The sequence below is a fragment of the Trematomus bernacchii genome, unplaced genomic scaffold (assembly GCF_902827165.1).
Source record: "Trematomus bernacchii unplaced genomic scaffold, fTreBer1.1, whole genome shotgun sequence".
NCBI classification, from domain to species: Eukaryota; Metazoa; Chordata; class Actinopteri; order Perciformes; family Nototheniidae; genus Trematomus; species Trematomus bernacchii.
Window position 1 is genome coordinate 1,788,630 of NW_022987709.1, and position 22,387 is coordinate 1,811,016.

At 42.6% G+C, this 22,387-nt stretch overlaps 2 protein-coding genes across 2 annotated transcripts in view; one reads left to right on the forward strand and one right to left on the reverse strand.

The window, feature by feature from the left end:
• The window catches only part of reep6 (receptor accessory protein 6), a 75,903-nt gene extending 67,437 nt beyond the window's left edge, over positions 1 to 8,466 (reverse strand). The window contains exon 1 of the mRNA XM_034140895.1: positions 8,397 to 8,466. Within this exon, the coding sequence (XP_033996786.1) occupies positions 8,397 to 8,427 (31 nt within the window). The 5' untranslated portion in view covers positions 8,428 to 8,466. The remainder of the gene's footprint in view (positions 1 to 8,396) is intronic.
• Positions 8,467 to 12,274: 3,808 nt separating this feature from the next.
• Positions 12,275 to 22,160, forward strand: zgc:113223 (uncharacterized protein LOC541424 homolog). Its single transcript, XM_034140858.1, has 8 exons — positions 12,275 to 12,420; positions 13,033 to 13,090; positions 13,588 to 13,712; positions 13,837 to 13,911; positions 14,761 to 14,856; positions 14,938 to 15,066; positions 15,520 to 15,681; positions 21,635 to 22,160. The coding sequence occupies exons 1-8, from the start codon at positions 12,364 to 12,366 to the stop codon at positions 21,788 to 21,790; spliced, it is 858 nt and encodes a 285-aa protein (XP_033996749.1). The 5' UTR covers positions 12,275 to 12,363; the 3' UTR covers positions 21,791 to 22,160.
• The last annotated feature ends 227 nt before the right edge of the window (positions 22,161 to 22,387 follow it).

Here is a 22,387-nt window from a genome sequence, read left to right on the forward strand (position 1 = left end):
CAGTTGAATTATACTTAAAGTTCAGGGTAATCAACTGTTAAAGATACTGTTCGAATGATTATTATTATTATTTTTTTTTTTAAAGTTCAATAAATTGATGTTTTCAAAGTCAATGAATAATCGTATTTAATAATCGTGATATCAATATTGACCAAAATAGTTGTGATTATGATTTTTGCCATAATCGAGCAGCCCTACTACGATGTTCTTCCCACTCCCAAGAACCTAAACTGGATCTGGAGAAGATCCATCATGTCTGCTCTATAGCAAAACCAGTCTGTCCAAGACCTCTACACCTGGAGGCACAACAAGTTTCTCTGAAAACTAATGATCATCCTGGAAGGAAGGAGAGCTACCTCCAATGTCCTCTCTCCACCAACACACTTGTGCAGCTCTAGTAGAAAAGACAGTAAAGAAAAAACATAAATTGAAGATACATGGTCTGATACATGACTGTATTTGTGTTATATATCACTGCTCTGTTAAAGTGTTATATACTAAAGATTCAAAGGTTTATTGTCATAACATATACACAACTACGTTGACATTTTGTGAAAAATTGAAAATCCGTTAAGCCAAGTCTCCTTGTGGGCAAAATCATGTTAAAGCAGTGAACTGTACGCCTTAGATTTGTCCATCCATCCATCCATCTTCTCCCGCTTATCCGTGGTCGGGTCGCGGAGGTAGCAGTTCCAGCAGAGAGCCCCAAACTTCCCTTTCCCTGGCCACATCAACCAGCTCTGACTGGGGGATCCCAAGGCGTTCCAGGGCCAGCAAAGAGATATAATCCCTCCACCTGGTCCTAGGTCTACCCCTCGGTCTCCTCCCAGCTGGACGTGCCTGGAACACCTCCCTAGGGAGGCGCCCAGGTGGCATCCTTACTAGGTGCCCGAACCACCTCAACTGGCTCCTTTCAACGCGAAGGAGGAGCGGTTCAACTCTGAGTCCCTCCCGGATGACTGAACTTCTCACCTTATCCCTAAGGGAGACGCCAGCCACCCTGCGGAGAAAACCCATCTCGGCCGCTTGTATCCGCAATCTCGTTCTTTCGGTCATGACCCATCCTTCATGACCATAGGCGAGGGTAGGAACGAAAATGGCCCGGTAGACAGATAGATTTGCCTTCTGGCTCAGCTCACTTTTCGTCACAACGGTGTGGTAAAGCGACTGCAGTACCGCTCCCGCTGCTCCGATTCTCCGGCCCATCTCACGCTCCATTGTTCCCTCACTCGAGAACAAGACCCCGAGATACTTGAACTCCTTCACTTGGGTTAAGGACTCATTCCCTACTTGGAGTGGACAGTCCATCGGTTTCCTGCTGAGAACCAGGCCTCAGATTTGGAGGTGCTGATCCTCATCCCAGCCGCTTCACACTCGGTTGCGAACCGATCCAGTGAGTGCTGAAGGTCGCAGAACCACATCATCTGCAAAAAGCCGTGGTGCAATCCTTAGCCCACCGAACTGCAGACCCCCTCCCCCACGGCTACGCCTCGAAATCCTAACCATGAATATTACAAACAGGATTGGTGACAAAGCGCAGCCCTGCCGGAGGCCAACCCTCACCGGAAATGGGTCAGACTTACTGCAGAGGACCCGGACACAGCTCTCGTTTTGGGAGTACAGAGATTGGATGGCCCTGAGTAGAGACCCCCTCACCCCATACTCCTGCAGCACCTCCCACAGTATCTCCCTGGGAACCCGGTCATACGCCTTCTCCAAATCTACAAAACACATGTAGACCGGATAAGCCTACTCCCAGGCCCAGGCGCGCCGGATTCATTTTAGAAGTGGGGGGGCCAAAAAAGTGCGTGTGTATGGCCCAATCCCAAACCACGCCCTACACCCTACCCCTACACACTCCCCCTCCGTGACGGAGTGAACTCCGTGGAGTGACACATGAGGCTCCCTCCTGTCAGATGGAGGGAGTAGATACAGCGACAAGCTTTGGGACAAACTCCCCTCTCTCCGGCAGAAACAGGAAATGCCGTAACTGTATCAACGGTATCAAATCAGCATCTCTTTGACAAAAAATGTAAATTAATAACTAAAATAAAACTCCAAACATCTCTAATTGTGTTACTTTTTTGTAAAGCTCTTTTAGTTTTAAACCTGATGTTTATAAGTTTCTTAGTTTTTGCAACAGTCTGTAAATATACACAACTTTATAATAAAATGCACACATTTACCTTTTTCTAGACTAAACACATGGTAGATCCTAAGTTAAAAACATATGAGGTTATCATGAGGTTGTTAACATCGCAGTTTATCAGTGGATGTTTGCTGGAAGCACAATAACTGCATGTTTTGCATTGCTTTTAAATTTCAGTTAATATAGTGGTGAGAGACTCCCGATACATTAGATTTATAAGTTCATTAATTGTCTCATGATGCATATTTCCCGGTGAGCATGAAGCTCTTCAGAGTGGGGTTTTTCTCAGCTACGAGTTCTTTTGGAAATTGCTCTCCTTATCCGCACGCATCTGATTGCAATTTGCTAGGCCCTGTCGGGTTAGAAACTGCAGACAGCGCAGTTGCTCCATCATTCCATCTCTTCTTTGTTCCTGCTCAATACGCTGTTGTTTGACAAGCTGTATGTTGACTGGTGTTTGACTTAAGAAAGTGCACTTTTTTTTAATACACTCTCTGTGGAAATTAGACTTTTCGTGGCTGTCCAGGAGGCTTGGGCACTTTTTCCAGTTATTAACTCCGATATTAACAAAGCTATCATCTCCACATTTTGAGAAAGTTACAAGCCGTTTGACAGCAGCAAATCTGCATATTTCACAAAAGGCCCGTTTAGTGGTTTTGCAAAGAATGAACCACTCTCTGTTTTTGTACCATTCTGCGTTGAAGTACCTTTCTCTTTGCCCAAATAATCTAGCGGTCAGTTAGCTGCAGCTTTACCCGTCTCAACGACGGCGGTGGCGGCGGTTTTGACAGTCTCTGCGGCCGCAGAGGAGCTGCTGCTTTTGGGTTCATCTGGCTTCGCTGTTTCTAAGATTGATGAAGGTCCAGGCTCCGGAGACGTGGATGTCAGGGATGTGACCTTCCAGTTGTTAATTTAAGTTTAGATTGACTGTATAGTTTTCTTCTGCGCTGGTTCTTCTGACGTGTTTGCAAGTGTATATATTTTTTCTATCTGGTTAACGGCTGACTGACACACACAGAACAACGTGACAAATAAAGTAAACAACGTAACGAATAAACAAATCTAAGCTTTTTTATTGGTTGTAATTTACATGGATACATTTGAATGGTGTGACAATGTCCTATTTGATTGGGTTAAAATGTACATATTCTTCCTGTTATGTCTGCCTGCTTTATTTTACCTAATGCAAAGTGACCTGCTCCATCGAAATCAGTCGCATTGACCCGAAGACACATTTTGAATTGTATACACTGTTGGAAAGAGGAGATTCCTAGCTTTCTAATGATATCAGGATTGTTGTTGTAGGCTACTCCAAATATGAAGCAAAATATGTCACATTATATAATGACTGTTACAGAGTCATCATTTTGAGAAAAAGGCCTTTAAAGTTTCCTCTTCTCTGGATCGATCTGATTGATTATTAGCGGAGCAAATGATCAAAATAGTACGAAGGGAAGATAGGGGAAGCCCGCGAGTGTGTGTGTGTATATACGTGTGTGTTTGTGTATTTTTGCGTTTGTGTGTATTGTGTTTGTTTCCCGGGGAAAACACTCACGAGAAACACCGGCTGCTGTTATGCCTGCAGTGACGTAAAGTTACTCCGTTGCTTGTAATTATGCCGTTACAAGCTTCAAAGTTGTATTTATCATCTGAATTTGCCAAAACAAGTTTAATATTCTGAAAGCCAAGACTTTGTTTATTTGAAATCAGATAAAAACAAACTGTAACGGACCCTGCCGTGTTATCTATGATTACTATACGCCTTACATTCATAATTTCAGCAGAGGGAGGGGAAGCGGCGCTGTGGAACAGCAGAGTGGCGAGTGAGAGCTTTACAAGCTTAAAAAATGCCTGTAGCTAATGAGATTGAATATAACAATCAAACATAACAAAATATACACAGCTATATCAGATCGCGTTTTAGATGCGACTTTAGAGTAGAGGGGAATTATTGAAACGGGATTTGTACAGTGTTCCACGGCATCCGCCGCTGCGAAAATGTGGGGCAGGGCTGAAAAGTGGGGGGGCCAATGGCCCCCTGGCCCCCCCGCTTCCGGCGCCCTTGCCCAGGCCCCCTCCAGGATCCTTGCGAGAGTAAAAAGCTGATCCGTCGTTCCATGACCAGGACGGAATCCGCATTGTTCCTCCTCAATCTGAGGTTCGACTATCGGCCTGACCCTCCTTTCGAGTACCTTAGAGAAACCTTTCCCGGGAAGGCTGAGTAGTGTGATGCCTTTATAATCGGCACACACCCTCTGATCCCCCTTTTTGAAAAGGGGAACCACCACCCCGGTCTGCCACTTCTTCAGTACTGTTTCCGACTTCCACGCAATGTTGATGAACGTGTCAACCATGACAGTCCCTCAACACCCAGAGCCTTCAGCATTTCTGGGGCTTTGCCACTGTGGAGTTGTTTGACTACCTCAGTTACCTCAGGTGTGAGTTGAAGGCCTCCTGGACTTGGGACTCCTTCAGACGTTCCCAGTTCACCTGCACTACACGTTTGGGTTTACCAGGTCTGTCCAGAGGCTTCCCCCACCACACGACCTAACTCACTACCAAATGGTGATCAGTTGCAGTGTTAATTTCGTCAACGAAAACTATGACGAAAAATGTTCGTCAACGACCTTTTTTACATGACTAAGACGAGACGATGACGAGCTAAAAATAGACTCTTGATAACGAAAACTTTGACGAAATGTATATTTAGTTTTCGTTGACGAGACGAGACGGGACTAAGGTGTTAATGGTGGACTATCGGACATTCAAAATGCAGGGTATTTTCCCCCAATTGTCCGTCTTGTCTGTCAAAATGCATCTTACGTTTCTAACTTGCAATATCATTATTTCCGCTCTCTTCACTTCAGAAGAGCGATCTCCCTGTGTCTCTCTGTGTGCGGGGGGCGGGGCCTAACAGACACACTGCAGCGGCACACAGAGATCTGCCGGGGACGGAGCGTTCAGAAGTATAGAGCAGTGGCGAGCCATCAGGGCCCTCAAGGCCCTCTGTGAGGGCCTAAGATATTCCAAAAAATAATATTTAAAAACATTAAAAAAAAAGTATATATAAATATATATTTTTTTAATATTATTTTTGTTATATTTTTCATTAGTTTTACCGAAAAAAAACTTGATTTAATTGTATTTAAAATAACATTTCCAAAGAAATAAATCCTTCGAATCTGCCTGTTCATTCTCTGTTTGAATGTAGGGGTTACATGAAAGAAGCTCACCTGGCCCTCTCTGCGATTCACAGAGGGCCCGCTATAGTAACTGAACGAGGGAGTAATGTCAAATGACAGTACAATTGACCAATCATATCTTCCCTCTAAATGGGTGGGTTTTATTATCGCGGACATTATGACAAGTTCCGCCCGCTGTGAAACTTTTCTTGTTTCCATAGCAACAACAACTTCCTGTCAACAGCGTGAACTCGCCTTCAAAATAAAAGCATGCCAAATTACACTTAAGACATACAACGGCAACGAAAGTAACAAACACAATGCAATATCATTTTCAATGTCAAAGAACACAAATTGGGTTCACAGGTGTTGTTTTGTGTGGTAGAGGGTCGCTGTCATTGATGCGTTTTGCACCCTGGGCCGTTGTTTTGATATTCCGCTGAAGTATACGCTGTGACGTAAAACTATTTTTTTTTCTTTTTTCGAGGGAAGGGGTGGGGGTTAGAGGGCCTAGGTATAAAGCTCACGGCTTGCCACTGGTATAGAGACACTCTACAAGGCTCAATATGGACAAAGCTCGTTTGCCATTAGTGTTTTCGCGTTAGCGCGTTGACACGAGTAGAGTAGTCTGTCCAAACAGCCGGCCAAAAGGCGTCATATTCAATCAGAGAAATGCACAATTTTCGACTTCCTTAACTCGTTGCCCCAATTACGAGTAACATTATCACATCAGGTGTGCAGAGGTGGGAGAAGTACTCAGATCTTGTAGTTAAGTAAAAAAATACCATAGTGTAGGAAGAGTCCCTCTAGTATAAATATGATCATCAAAATATAGTTAAAGTAGCGACAGTAAAAGTAGTCATTGTGCAGATTGGTCCATTTCAGAATAATATATATGATATGTTTTATAATGATTGATCATTAAAGTGTTCTCAAAGCTGGTAAAGGTGCAGCTAGTTTGAATGACTTTGTATACTGCAGGGTAGCTTGTGAATTTACTCCAGGTGGAACTAAAGTCTGATTTAACGCTTGATTATATTTCACATCATTCATCCAGATCTGTAAAGTAACTAAAGGTATTAAATACATGTAGTGGAGTAAAAGTACACCATTTACCTCTGAACTGAAGAGGAGAAGAAGTACACAGTAGCAAAACATTTAAATACTCCAGTAAAGTACAAGTACCTCAACATTTTACTCAAGTACAGTACAATATTTTAACATAATTATATATATTTCATTTATTTCACATTTAAATAAAGCAATTAATTCGGTTAACAATTTGTTAGTTTTTCCCTTTAAAAAATAACAAAAAGTAAATACAAGAATACCGTTAAAGTACCGGATCAATAAGCAGTATCGATAAGACTAGTAGTACCGTAGAAAACCTTAACGATACCCATCCCTAGATATTACACAAGTAAAGTGTTAACAGAGTGAAATGTTGCTTTACGAATTTCAACACTTGATGCTGTCACCTTGATTACAATGTCAGAAACCTGTATAACTGAATTGGTTTAAAGAGAGAAAACATTTCGACTAAAACTAGACTAAAACGTTTTGAGTTTTCGTCGACTAAAACTAGACTAAAACTATGAAGGATAGAAATGACTAAAATGTGACTAAAACGAATAACCATTTTCGTCTAAAGACTAAGACTAAATCAAAAACAGCTGCCAAAATTAACACTGATCAGTTGACAACTCCGCCCCTCTCTTTACCCGAGTGTCCAAAACATACGGCCTCAGATCCGATGATACGATAACAAAATCGATCATGGACCTTCTGCCTAGGGTAGCCGATTGGACGGTATCGGTATACCGTTAAGCCGCTGGACAAACGGTGCTGCTATCTGTATCTGATTGGCCACTGTGAATGCCACTCGTCATCTCTCCTGACAGCGCTCTTATTATTGTGAGACTCCCGGGGGCAGACGCAACATCTTGCAAGAAACAGTGTCTCAAGGCTTCTTAACAACCTATTAATGATGCATACCCACTTAACGGGAAGAAACTCAGCTAACTGACAATATTAACCATTTTTACCTACACGGAACAGAAGTCCAACACCAAGTCTAAATCAACACTCAGCGAAACGGGCTAACGGGGCTAACGGCTACTTTAGCACATAACTGGCAAAAGCGATACTTTCTACGTCATGCAATCTGCACAAACGACATATGACATGAAAGCTGAGATTCCACAGATTCCGTTGGTATAAGTCTCATCACTGTACGACAAAACTCACTGAACTAGCAGCCAGGAAAGAGCAAGAAAACATCTTCAGTTTACGTAGCCATGATGATAATTACATCTTACCTTTGCTGTTTTGTGATCAAAAGTTCTGTTCAAGGGCATAAAAACACTGCTGAAGGTTAATCTAATGTAACTTGGTGTAACTTTGAAATGATTACTGATAATCCATCATTACAATTATGAATAATAAACGGATTATAATGGTTAGCCGACCGGAGCTTCCGGTTTAGGAGGTGTGCACGCAGCGTCTCGTTTTAACTGAATAATGGTCATGTTTACATGGATTTATGAACGGCCCCTAATTACCGCCCCCCTTCCAGAGACACACTGTCAAACACACTCATACCTGCTTGGTATGACATTGAAAAAGTTACATTAAATAATAAATAAAAATAAGTTACAATAAAATGACTATTGTTTAATCTTCACATCTTGTATTCATGTCTATAATTTTGAGCACCAAATTATTGAAAAGTATCGATAAGAGTATCGAAAAAATACCGGTATCGATAAGCAGTATCGGTAACGATAAAATCCTAACGATCCCATCCTATCCTTATGTTCGAACATGGTGTTTGTTATGGCCTTATATTTGTGTATAATTTAATACAAAAGATAATTAATAATAAAACTGAACAGAGTATCATACTGTCTATACTAGTAACAAATGCAAGCATTGTTTCCTTTGATAATTAGAGGAATGATTGACCAACACAAACCATGAGGATTCTAACTCAGCAGATATTCACTGACCTGGGTGCGTCAGTGAGCGCAGCAGGCAGACAGGTAGTTGTATAAAAAGTGTCCTACCTCTGATCAGCTTATGTGGCCGTTCACACATGGCGGCCACTCTGCTCTGCTTCTGTCTCTGAGGATTATCTTCTTTAACATTACTGCAGCAGGGTGCAGAGAGAGGATGGGGGTCAGTGTGCACCAGGCACCACAGTGACATCATGCAGTGTGCTACTGATCCACTGTATGAGCATCAGAAGGGTATGAATAGACTGCTGTTCACCGCTCAGTAAATGTCCCCCAATGAATACTGCACCTATACAATATTTGTATTTGTCTGATTCCTTAAAACTTCGACCCCAACTGTTCCTAATAAATCGAGAGCAGGATAAAAACCTTTGCAGGGTTCATATGTTTACTGTATGAAGTTAACATTTGAATTCAACACATATCACTTCTTTTAAATCCAGGCCTAAAACTGCATTTGATCCTAATTTTCTTACATTTCGGACTTTACTTTATGTTTGACACTGCATTGTTGCTGTCACTTTCTATTCTACTGTTCAATTTAATTTAAACAGATTTTTATCTTCTATGGATTTTTTGTGTATTAATTTTATACATTTTCCTGATGCCTGTCCGTCTTTTGTAAAGTACTTTGAATTTCCTTGTTACTTTAAAAATACACTCTAATGAAGATAATTTATAAAGGAGAGAAGTACTATTTCCTATGTAAAGATATAATGGAGTAATGTCATCCCATTATTGTTATGTTACATGTGGGTGTCTCTTCCCCCACCCTTCCGCAGGCCTTAATGTGCTGCAAAACCATAACTATCAGAACGTAAGGAGGCTGAGAAGCTCAACAGAGTTGCATGTTGACAATCAAAAAACAAAATCTTTACACACCTCCTGTAGCTACTTGAGGTTTCTTAGCAGATCCACTGCACCCTCTCAGGCCTGAAAATGCTATTTTACCGTCAGGATGCAGGTATGTTGACCCAGGATGCAAACTAAGAGAGGCTTCACCTCCCACAGAGTATTCAGCTGCTTAAACTGCTCTGATCACATGGGGTCTAAATTTGGCACCTGATGTCCTTTAAAAAATAATCATAATTATGTTTTCTTTGCTATTTTTATGATGATTTTATGTTATATTAGGCAATGTTCTGTCATAAATGATTGGGATGTTGTTTTGATATTCTTTTGTGCTTGCTGTGTTAATCAAATTCCCCTATTTGATCCCAAATATAAAATATTGATAGTAACAACATTTGAACTTTATCTGCTGCAGCACAAATGTTGACCAAGAAAACTTCCAGCGTATTTACATGTGCATGTCTACAGATAGCAGCTGTTCACTGTAGCTAAATGATCACAGGAGGATTAACTGAATCCTCTGACATGTAACAGGAAGGCACAAATGTTCTCAATAAAAGTAGAGAAACATATAGAAACACAAGTAAAGTCTTCATGATTAGTCAGAGTGAACAAGAACAGACAAACACAATTCACATACCCACTACAATGATCTTCTTCCTTATCCCTGTTTTCTCCTCCAACGTCCCCAAAAAGTCTGTCACCATGTTTTTCTCAGACATAAACTTATCCACTCGGTTTTTGATGGACGAGACGATGTCCAGCAGACCCATGGTCCTTAAACAGGTCCTTAAATACCAGAGAAATTGGAGAAAGGTGACCTGTGGGAGAGAGTAAAACACAGCAGAGTGCAGGTAATCCTCCAACAGCTACAATCTGCTTTATGAGGAGAGGAGGGGGGAGGAGGGAGGTACCACCTCACCTTTCCTCTAGTGCCACCCTCAGGACAAATGGCACTGCTTAGCTCTGCTGTGAGACTCTATGAATAGATCAATCATTGAGATGTGGTCATATTGTGAGATGACAGAACAATGCAACATTGAGGGGAAACTTTTCAGACTGAAGGCTTGTTCTCACATGTAATACAACTCAAGGTTAATATTGATATGTATGCAGATGACACTGTTTTTGTATACCATGAGCCTGTTGATGATAGCAGAAGGCTCGGTTGAAAAACTGGCTGACCGCAGACGTCACCCTGCAAAGTGTTCACTCTATGTGGCTTTGGAGCAAGAGGGCAGACTCTGATCAACCCCAGGCTGGGGGGCCTGGGCAAGGTGTCTGATGTTGAAGGACCCAAAACCCCCATTAACCCCAGGTCACATCACTGATGATGCGCCCCAGCACATCTACGGGATGTATTTTTCATCCACTTTTCAGATTAAGAAAAATTGATTTTGCTTACAAAATGCATGACTAAAGATTAAAGCTGTATTAGATACAAACGTTTAAACCATCAAATATATCAAAAAAAGTTAAGAAAGATATTCAAACATAAATTCTTTGTGCATCACAACTTTGTCTGTTTACATCCGTAAATTGCTACATGATGCAACATTATCAACAATATAATAATGTCCTACCATAAGTACTACATGAGAAATGGAGGAAGGAAGGGTACTTGTGACACTTTAGTTTATTTTTCTGATAATACCTTTGTGCTTTTACTGAGGTGAATCAATGTGTTAAAAAAAAGAACCATTAGATTTGTTCCACAACCATGAATACTATCGACCTCTTACCCGTGTATTACTGATCAGCAGAGGAATTGCTGTGTCAAATTTCAGCTCTTAAAATGTACTGTACATTTTTTAATAGTGAGACATGCTCTGTAGTATATAAAGAGGGGCTTGCTGGTAATTGTTAAACCCAGTGGCGAGCCGTGAGCTTTATACCTAGGCCCTCTAACCCCCACCCCTTCCCTCGAAAAAAGAAAAAAAAATAGTTATTACGTCACAGCGTATACTTCAGCGGAATATCAAAACAACGGCCCAGGGTGCAAAACGCATCAATGACAGCGACCCTCTACCACACAAAACAACACCTGTGAACCCAATTTGTGTTCTTTGACATTGAAAATGATATTGCATTGTGTTTGTTACTTTCGTTGCCGTTGTATGTCTTAAGTGTAATTTGGCATGCTTTTATTTTGAAGGCGAGTTCACGCTGTTGACAGGAAGTTGTTGTTGCTATGGAAACAAGAAAAGTTTCACAGCGGGCGGAACTTGTCATAATGTCCGCGATAATAAAACCCACCCATTTAGAGGGAAGATATGATTGGTCAATTGTACTGTCATTTGACATTACTCTCTCGTTCAGTTACTATAGCGGGCCCTCTGTGAATCGCAGAGAGGGACAGGTGAGCTTCTTTCATGTAACCCCTACATTCAAACAGAGAATGAACAGGCAGATTCGAAGGATTTATTTCTTTGGAAATGTTATTTTAAATACAATTAAATCAAGTTTTTTTTCGGTAAAACTAATGAAAAATATAACAAAAATAATATTAAAAAAATATATATTTATATATATATTTTTTTTTATGTTTTTAAATATTATTTTTTGGAATATCTTAGGCCCTCACAGAGGGCCTTGAGGGCCCTGACGGCTCGCCACTGGTTAAACCCCCGAATTGGCATGCTGGGTAAACAGTGTTGTTGAGTGTGTAGTTTGGATAAGAAGCTAAACCTGAGGCAAAGCAATCGGCCGTTCCATAGAAGAGGCACTGTACTGAACACTTTAAGGAACTCAAGGCTAATATTAATATGCATGCAGATAATACATTGCAGCCTCTAAGGTAAGAGAACTCAAGAATGTTAAGGAACCACAATGAAAATAAAGCCCTTGTTCTTTATTGTGTCATCCCAACTTGTGTAATGCTTTAATCCAAGCAGAAAATGAACTGTTCTCATAAATCATGTCAATTGAAATAAAAAAATCTGGATTAAAGGAACGTTTTTTTGTTGAAGCAACAGTTGTGACGTAACGCCAACAGACTCCCACCTCTTCCTCCTCAGTGTGATGGCAGGATGACAGCAGTGGAGGGGATGAAGCTGACAGCAGGAATGTGTCCTGCAGGCCAACACACGTCTTCTGCCGCCAGATAACAAGCCTCTTTAACAGACTTTCAGCGCAGTCTGGCAAAACAGAGACCTTCTGAGAGGAAATGAGAGGATACAGAGGCATCAAGTACACTTTATTCATCTGCTGCTACGTCTTCTGGGTGAGTTTCTCTGTTGGGGACAGTTTGAGAATTCAAAATAACACTTTGTAAGTTTGTTAGTGTGGTTTCTTTCTCTTAAACCTGCTGTACAGTATGGTTTCAACACACATCATAGGTAAAGGACGACCTGAAAAATGCAGATTTCCTCTGACAGTGAAAATACTTCGCTTTGCTTTTGCCAAAAGTATGTGGAGACTGTTCTTTTGACCTGGTTTAGATACAATAGAGCAACATGTTAATGTTTTGGCATACAGTGATATTAGTATGGAAGCCAATTTTGCCCCGGAAAAAGTTGAAATACAAAATAAAAAATAGAAATAGAACTAATGTGTTGCAACATAGTGAGGGAGTGAGTCAACGCAATACAGGTGGATGGAGACTTAATGAGGTGGCACAGTAAACTCAGACTTTTTTTCAGACTACCACCTGTCCAATACAGAAATATGTCAACAACGTGTTTAGCTTAGCTTAGCACAAAGACTGTTAGATAAATCAAAAGAAAAACACATCTGCCTCAAATAACTTCAAGTCTGTCTAATTGACATGTTTTCTGTGCTTCATGTGAGTCACCTCTCCTGGTTAAACTTCATCTCTCTCTCTCTGTGACTGCAGGTGGTGAGTGCCATCCTCACAGCAGTTGGAATCTACGGCAAGATCGCCAAGGAGAAAGGTCAGTAAAAATTCATAAATGGTACTATTTGTAACAGAAATAACTGATAACCTTACCCTTATCTTACAAACCTGGGTCGTCTTTAATGCCAAACCCCATTTTACAAAGTGTGACGGTTCACAAAGGTAAAAACACTTTTGTGAACCGTGGTTTGATAATGATCTTTGCCCCCTGTTTACTTTTGGATCAGTGAAAAGACATCTTAGATAACAAATGAAGGTGGGCTTTCAGGACACTGACTTCATTGCATACAGAAGGAATAAGTCTTTAATATATGTGTTTGTTTCTTTGTCTTTTCAGAGTGTGTGTGTTCAAGGTTACAAAACTATGATGCTGAAAACATTCCTGAGGCTGAGCCAGAAAAGTTAATCAGACATGTTTTAACCGTTACTCACTGTTACGTGGGATTGAAAAAAATTAAGTGTGTGTGTGTGTGTGTGTGTGTGTGTGTGTGTGTGTGTGTGTGTGTGTGTGTGTGTGTGTGTGTGTGTGTGTAGATGTGGTTGACACCCTGACATTAGATCCAGCTCTGCTGTTGATCGTTGTTGGCTCGGCGATGTTTCTCATCACGTTCCTCGGGTGTTTTGGAGCGCTGCGTAACACCACCTGCCTTCTGAAGATGGTAAGATTGATCAGCTAACACGTTTCAGTGTCATATGTCAACGTTTGATTATTGTGATGTTTATTCTGCAAGTCAGTGCTGCTGAGTTGTTACTGTCCAGGTCATCTCTTCTTTGTTCCGGTAGTTTCTTGGGATCCTGGTAGCTGTCCTGCTCCTGCAGATCGCTGCTGGGGTGGTCGGATACCTCTTCACTGACATGGTAATATATAACACTAATCTGATTTTAATATAACACTGCTCTGATTTAATATAACACTGCTCTGATTGAATATAACACTGCTCTGATTTAATATACCACGACTCTGATTGAATATACCACTACTCTGATTTAATATACCACTGCTCTGATTTAATATAACACTGCTCTGATTGAATATAACACTGCTCTGATTGAATATAACACTGCTCTGATTTAATATACCACTACTCTGATTTAATATACCACGACTCTGATTGAATATACCACTACTCTGATTTAATATACCACTGCTCTGATTTAATATAACACTGCTCTGATTGAATATAACACTGCTCTGATTGAATATAACACTGCTCTGATTTAATATACCACTACTCTGATTTAATATACCACTGCTCTGATTTAATATAACACTGCTCTGATTGAATATAACACTGCTCTGATTGAATATAACACTGCTCTGATTTAATATACCACTACTCTGATTTAATATACCACTGCTCTGATTTAATATAACACTGCTCTGATTGAATATAACACTGCTCTGATTGAATATAACACTGCTCTGATTGAATGTAACACTGCTCTGATTTAATATAACACTGCTCTGATTTAATATAACACTGCTCTGATTGGACAAAAAATATAATATAATAATAAGATATCACAACTAGCAATCCGTAGACTTTTCTGTAGGTTTTTTTTCTCACAGAACTGAGAATAATGTTTGAAAACAATGATTTCAGTCCGCAATGGAAAACAAAGTTTAGTACAGATTCTGCATTCATGTGCAGAATCTGATTATAGATATCCATGGATTTACTTAAGTAACTTGATGTTAATGTTCAGGTGATGGAGAGGACGGAGAGGCTGATGATGAAGGCCATCGTCCGTTACAGGGAGGACCGGGACCTGGAGAACGCCATTAACTTTATCCAGAAGAAGGTAAGGAAGGATGAATGACTGAGAAGCATCGTGAGGTCTTTACATCTGTTTCCTGGTAGAAAGAGTTTGATGTGTTTGCAGTTTCGTTGCTGTGGAGTTGAGAGCTACAAGGACTGGTCTCGTAACGTCTACTTTGAGTGTTTGGACACAAACCCTAGTCTGGAGGCCTGTGGAGTTCCCTTCTCCTGCTGCGTTGGTTTACAGAACCAGGTCATTACCACTGTCTGTCTGTACGGTCCCCGACAGGTTCACAAAGGGACGTTTTCATGCCTGGAGTTTGGCTCATTTTCATTTTCGTCAGCTCCTGCAACCAAAAATCATAATAAAAAAAGGTCTGTACGGCCCGTGGTCCATTTTTTATTGGCCCGCAGCTAATTCTAAAAGTACAATGGAATATGGCCCATACATGATACTTAGTACTTAGATACTGAGTCTTATATTGTGCTTCTTAAATATGTAAAAATATATTACACAGTACTCATGTGTTAATAAGCCCAATTTAAAATAAATTCTGCCAACTAAAGTTGAAAACATTTTCTAACAAATCTTAGTTGATAAGAAAAATATTTCAAGCTTGCATAACAAGCTTGAAATATATAAATAAATGTCAAATACCTTAAACAACCCTCTCAAATCCAAAGTGTGTGTTATTCCCTCCTGCAGACGGTGCTGAACACTATGTGTGGTTATGGGGTGCAGCAGCTGGAGGAGTCTTCAGCCGGTCAGGATGTCTTCACCATCGGCTGCTTGCAGGGGATCGCGCTGTGGGCCAAAACTAATCTGCTGCTGGTGGCCGGTCTGACGGCTGGCCTGCTGCTGCTCGAGGTAACACCGGTGGAGCTCCAGTTCACAAACTTCAAGTCTTTATTTTTCTGTGACATCAGAAGTCATGTAAACAAATGTCTTTATTTAAAGATTGAAGATTCAGATGTTTATTGTCATAGCACACGACTACGTGTAATTATGTAGTCTAGGAAAAACTAGGATTGTGGTACATCTGCAGTCTGGTGTTTTTAGTCTGATAGTCCTGAACAGTTTGTGGCTGGGGTGATGCGGGTCTTTGATAATCCTGAGGGCTTTCTTCCTGAGCCGCTGGGAGTAAAGGTCCTCCATGGATGGCAGCTCCGTCCTGGTGATGTGCTGTGCAGTTTTCACCACCCTCTGTAGAGTCTTACGGTTGAGGGCGGTGCAGCTGCCGTACCCGTGATGCAGCCAGTCAGGATCCTCTCTATGGTGCACCTGTAGAAGATCAGGATCCTCTCTATGGTGCACCTGTAGAAGGTCAGGATCCTCTCTATGGTGCACCTGTAGAAGGTCAGGATACTCTCTATGGTGCACCTGTAAAAGGTCAGGATACTCTCTATGGTGCACCTGTAGAAGATCAGGATCCTCTCTATGGTGCACCTTTAGAAGGTCAGGATCCTCTCTATGGTGCACCTGTAGAAGGTCAGGATGCTCTCTATGCTGCACCTGTAGAAGGTCAGGATGCTCTCTATGGTGCACCTGTAGAAGGTCAGGATCCTCTCTATGGTGCACCTGTAGAAGGTCAGGATGCTCTCTATGCTGCACCTGTAGAAGGTCAGGATCCTCTCTATGGTGCACCTGTAGAAGGTCAGGATGCTCTCTATGCTGCACCTGTAGAAGGTCAGGATGCTCTCTATGGTGCACCTGTAGAAGGTCAGGATGCTCTCTATGGTGCACCTGTAGAAGGTCAGGATGCTCTCTATTGGCGCGTTTCCACTACAGCGCGGAGCACGGTTTAAGAGGGCTGTGACGTCAGCGGCCCGTTTTTGGTTGCGTTTCCACTTGGCCTAGTACCGGCCGGCGGGTCCTAATTCACAGTTTTTCTGGCCTCATAAAATCGTGGGTCTAGGGCCAGAGACAACGAGGCTGAGTCGGGCTGAGTATGCTAAACTAGAGAGAGAATCGCTGGCAAGGGGGCTACAACTACAACAAGATGGACATATTTGACCGTGATTTAATTGTAATACACGTTTCAAAATGATGCCGAAGTAACAACATACTGATACCGGTTAGTAAAAACCATGAATTAATGCTTTGACACGTCTGCAGACAGACGGCAGGCGAAAAACCTTTTAAAATGCGTGTTTTCTAAATGGAGATTGGCTAAGCTAACGCAGTATATGCTCCGACCGTCCACACTCACAACAACGGCCTATACAGACATAAATAAAGCAGCGACTGTATACACCATGACACAGACAGTCTGTGGTTTGTACTTGTTTAACTTTTGTCTAGTTTCTGAACATATATGAGGAGCTGTGAGCTCTGAGTGCTAACAGCTAACGGCTGTGTTGTTTTTCTGGGGTTCTCATTGAAGATGCCGTCACGGCTCCGCCTACACTGCGTTACTATAGATACTGCCCCAGTTCCTAAACTGTAATGGAAATGCGCCATAAAGTGAGCCAGTCCTAACGAGGCCTAGCCATACCGAGCGAGGCCGAGTAGTGGAAATGCGCCATTAGGTGCACCTGTGGAAGGTCAGGATGCTCTCTATGGTGCACCTGTAGAAGGTCAGGATGCTCTCTATGGTGCACCTGTAGGAGGTCAGGATGCTCTCTATGGTGCACCTGTAGAAGGTCAGGATGCTCTCTATGGTGCACCTGTAGAAGGTCAGGATGCTCTCTATGGTGCACCTGTAGGAGGTCAGGATGCTCTCTATGGTGCACCTGTAGAAGGTCAGGATCCTCTCTATGGTGCACCTGTAGGAGGTCAGGATGCTCTCTATGGTGCACCTGTAGAAGGTCAGGATGCTCTCTATGGTGCACCTGTAGAAGGTCAGGATGCTCTCTATGGTGCACCTGTAGAAGGTCAGGATCCTCTCTATGGTGCACCTGTAGAGGGTCAGGATCCTCTCTATGGTGCACCTGTAGAAGGTCAGGATGCTCTCTATGGTGCACCTGTAGAAGGTCAGGATCCTCTCTATGGTGCACCTGTAGAAGGTCAGGATCCTCTCTATGGTGCACCTGTAGAAGGTCAGGATGCTCTCTATGGTGCACCTGTAGAAGTTGCAGAGTATCCTGGAGTCCATATTGAACCTCCTCAGCCTGCGGAGGAAGAAGAGCCGCTGTCGAGCTTTCTTGGTGATGGTGGTGGTGTGAAGAGTCCATGTCAGGTCCTCAGTGATGTGGACACAGAGGAACCTGAAGCTACTGACTCTCTCCATGTAGTTCCATTGATGGCGATGGGGGCGTGTCCCTCTCTCTGCTGCTTCCTGTAATCCACAATCAGCTCCTTGGTTTTGCTGACGTTGAGATGGAGGTTGTTCTCCTGGCACCAAGATGTCAGGGTTTCGACCTCCTTTCTGTACGCCGTCTCGTCGCCGTCGGTGATCAGGCCGATGACGGTTGTTTCGTCAGCAGTCGTGTGTGTACAGGGAGTAGAGGAGAGAGCTGAGCATACAGAAACCCCTTCCCACCAATTATTTCCAATGTCGGAATCAGGATGGCTGTGACCATTTATTTTGCTGTCCAAGCCAAAATCCAACATTCGCACACACTTGACGCAGTGATCAGTCAGCTGTGTGGAAGTAAAAAAGTGAGCAGGGTATGATATTCTAAATCAGGTTTTTCATTAATTCCACAACTGTTAGTGGTAGGCTACCAAGTGCAGAACTGTGGATATCTTCCAGGAGATAATGAAGTATATTTAAATGAAAGAACATCCCCCCCCTCTCTCTGACAACTGGCTTTTCCTCCTCCTCAAGTGTTGCCATTCAGAACACTTCTGCCCTCCAATGTTGTTGAACGACATGTGGCCTTGCCTTTAAGATCATAGGAGGAAATTCTCCAAGAAAAAATCTGAAGGAGTTGATGGAGGTGTGATGGTTAGACAGAACAGAACAGATACAGGAGAGGAATAACTACATCAAGCTTTATTCTCACAATGATTAATACACATGTACATTTATATACATACAAATAGATACATAGATCCTCTCTATGGTGCACCTGTAGAAGGTCAGGATGCTCTCTATGGTGCACCTGTAGAAGGTCAGGATGCTCTCTATGGTGCACCTGTAGAAGGTCAGGATGCTCTCTATGGTGCACCTGTAGAAGGTCAGGATGCTCTCTATGGTGCACCTGTAGAAGGTCAGGATGCTCTCTATTGGCGCGTTTCCACTACAGCGCGGAGCACGGTTTAAGAGGGCTGTGACGTCAGCGGCCCGTTTTTGGTTGCGTTTCCACTTGGCCTAGTACTGGCCGGCGGGTCCTAATTCACAGTTTTTCTGGCCTCATAAAATCGTGGGTCTAGGGCCAGAGACAACGAGGCTGAGTCGGGCTGAGTATGCTAAACTAGAGAGAGAATCGCCGGCAAGGGGGCTACAACTACAACAAGATGGACATATTTGACCGTGATTTAATTGTAATACACGTTTCAAAATGATGCCGAAGTAACAACATACTGATACCGGTTAGTAAAAACCATGAATTAATGCTTTGACACGTCTGCAGACAGACGGCAGGCGAAAAACCTTTTAAAATGCGTGTTTTCTAAATGGAGATTGGCTAAGCGAACGCAGTATATGCTCCGACCGTCCACACTCACAACAACGGCCTATACAGACATAAATAAAGCAGCGACTGTATACACCATGACACAGACAGTCTGTGGTTTGTACTTGTTTAACTTTTGTCTAGTTTCTGAACATATATGAGGAGCTGTGAGCTCTGAGTGCTAACAGCTAACGGCTGTGTTGTTTTTCTGGGGTTCTCATTGAAGATGCCGTCACGGCTCCGCCTACACTGCGTTACTATAGATACTGCCCCAGTTCCTAAACTGTAATGGAAATGCGCCATAAAGTGAGCCAGTCCTAACGAGGCCTAGCCATACCGAGCGAGGCCGAGTAGTGGAAATGCGCCATTAGGTGCACCTGTGGAAGGTCAGGATGCTCTCTATGGTGCACCTGTAGAAGGTCAGGATGCTCTCTATGGTGCACCTGTAGGAGGTCAGGATGCTCTCTATGGTGCACCTGTAGAAGGTCAGGATGCTCTCTATGGTGCACCTGTAGAAGGTCAGGATGCTCTCTATGGTGCACCTGTAGGAGGTCAGGATGCTCTCTATGGTGCACCTGTAGAAGGTCAGGATCCTCTCTATGGTGCACCTGTAGGAGGTCAGGATGCTCTCTATGGTGCACCTGTAGAAGGTCAGGATGCTCTCTATGGTGCACCTGTAGAAGGTCAGGATGCTCTCTATGGTGCACCTGTAGAAGGTCAGGATCCTCTCTATGGTGCACCTGTAGAGGGTCAGGATCCTCTCTATGGTGCACCTGTAGAAGGTCAGGATGCTCTCTATGGTGCACCTGTAGAAGGTCAGGATCCTCTCTATGGTGCACCTGTAGAAGGTCAGGATGCTCTCTATGGTGCACCTGTAGAAGTTGCAGAGTATCCTGGAGTCCATATTGAACCTCCTCAGCCTGCGGAGGAAGAAGAGCCGCTGTCGAGCTTTCTTGGTGATGGTGGTGGTGTGAAGAGTCCATGTCAGGTCCTCAGTGATGTGGACACAGAGGAACCTGAAGCTACTGACTCTCTCCATGTAGTTCCATTGATGGCGATGGGGGCGTGTCCCTCTCTCTGCTGCTTCCTGTAATTCACAATCAGCTCCTTGGTTTTGCTGACGTTGAGATGGAGGTTGTTCTCCTGGCACCAAGATGTCAGGGTTTCGACCTCCTTTCTGTACGCCGTCTCGTCGCCGTCGGTGATCAGGCCGATGACGGTTGTTTCGTCAGCAGTCGTGTGTGTACAGGGAGTAGAGGAGAGAGCTGAGCATACAGAAACCCCTTCCCACCAATTATTTCCAATGTCGGAATCAGGATGGCTGTGACCATTTATTTTGCTGTCCAAGCCAAAATCCAGCACACACTTGACGCAGTGATCAGTCAGCTGTGTGGAAGTAAAAAAGTGAGCAGGGTATGATATTCTAAATCAGGTTTTTCATTAATTCCACAACTGTTAGTGGTAGGCTACCAAGTGCAGAACTGTGGATATCTTCCAGGAGATAATGAAGTATATTTAAATGAAAGAACATCCCCCCCCTCTCTCTGACAACTGGCTTTTCCTCCTCCTCAAGTGTTGCCATTCAGAACACTTCTGCCCTCCAATGTTGTTGAACGACATGTGGCCTTGCCTTTAAGATCATAGGAGGAAATTCTCCAAGAAAAGATCTGAAGGAGTTGATGGAGGTGTGATGGTTAGACAGAACAGAACAGATACAGGAGAGGTCACTTTTTTTGGCCTTTGCGCAAGTCACTTATCCACAAATGAGAACACTGCATTATTTCTAGAATGAATCAAGAACCAACATTTTTCCTACCATCAGAACCCAACCAACATCCAAATATGAACTCTCGAATTATGTTTTTCCTGGAGGGAACAATATGAAATCACATGTTAATAGGGGACCTGTCATCTGCCATGAATCCTCAGGTAATGACAGAAAATCCAAACAATTAGGACCTGTGTCCACATCAGGCTTTTTCTGAGCGCCAGCGTCTTTTTCAATTGAATCCAATGAGAACAGAGCGTTTGCCGTAGCTTGCGGCATCCTCAAGAAAGATTGCAGTGCTCTGCGTCTTTTTTCTGAACTTTCTGCCTTTTTGTGCGGCCACTCCGAGCGAGAGTTGAAAATAGTGAAGCTATTCAGAATTGCAGCGGGCCGTCACTGTACAAATTGGAGGGGAAGCCTATCTGCCGGAAAATGGACACAGGGACTTAAGATAGAAGATCAGATTCTAAACTGTCTTTGTTTTTTCCGGCAGGTCTGCATGATCGGCTTGGCTGCAGGTCAAATCTCCTGGATAAAGAAAGTCCAACAACTAAAGAACGAAGATGCACCCAGAAGGAGGTCAGAAAGAAAGGACAGCTACTGGTATCCCGCTTTTGCAGACTTCAATGATGAATGTAATTCTGAGTGATGGGATGGAAAAATATCTGATATTTCCACTGTGATTATCTAGTTTGTCATTTTAGGAGAGTGTCAGAGGCTCTCCCAGTGAACAGCTTCCATGCCTTGTTGGAAATTGAACTACTACCTCATGTCAAACCACTTCAGGTCACCTTTCTTATATACAAGTAAGTGATTCAAAGAGAAAGTCAGTTTTGTTATCAACATAATGTGAAAAGTATTAGAAATATTTGTATATTATGAAAAGCTGTTCATTGTAGATTATTCAAAATGCACACCCAGTACAAAACATTTAAATCACTGTGTATTTTGTATGTATATAAATGTACATGTGTATTAATCATTGTGAGAATAAAGCTTGATGTAGTTATTCCTCAGACTCTCAGTGATTTGACTGTATTTCTTAACAATAAAGGTTCCATGTTGCTGTCGGACAGACAGATATAGACCAAGCTAGGCCAACCAGCTACAGCTTCATATTTAACATAAATGAATGAGACTGGTTTCAAACTTCTCATCTATCCCGCGTCAGAGAAGAGAATGGGTGTATTTCCCATAATAACCAACTTTTCTTTTAGTAAAAGGAACTGGATCATTTTACTGGGGT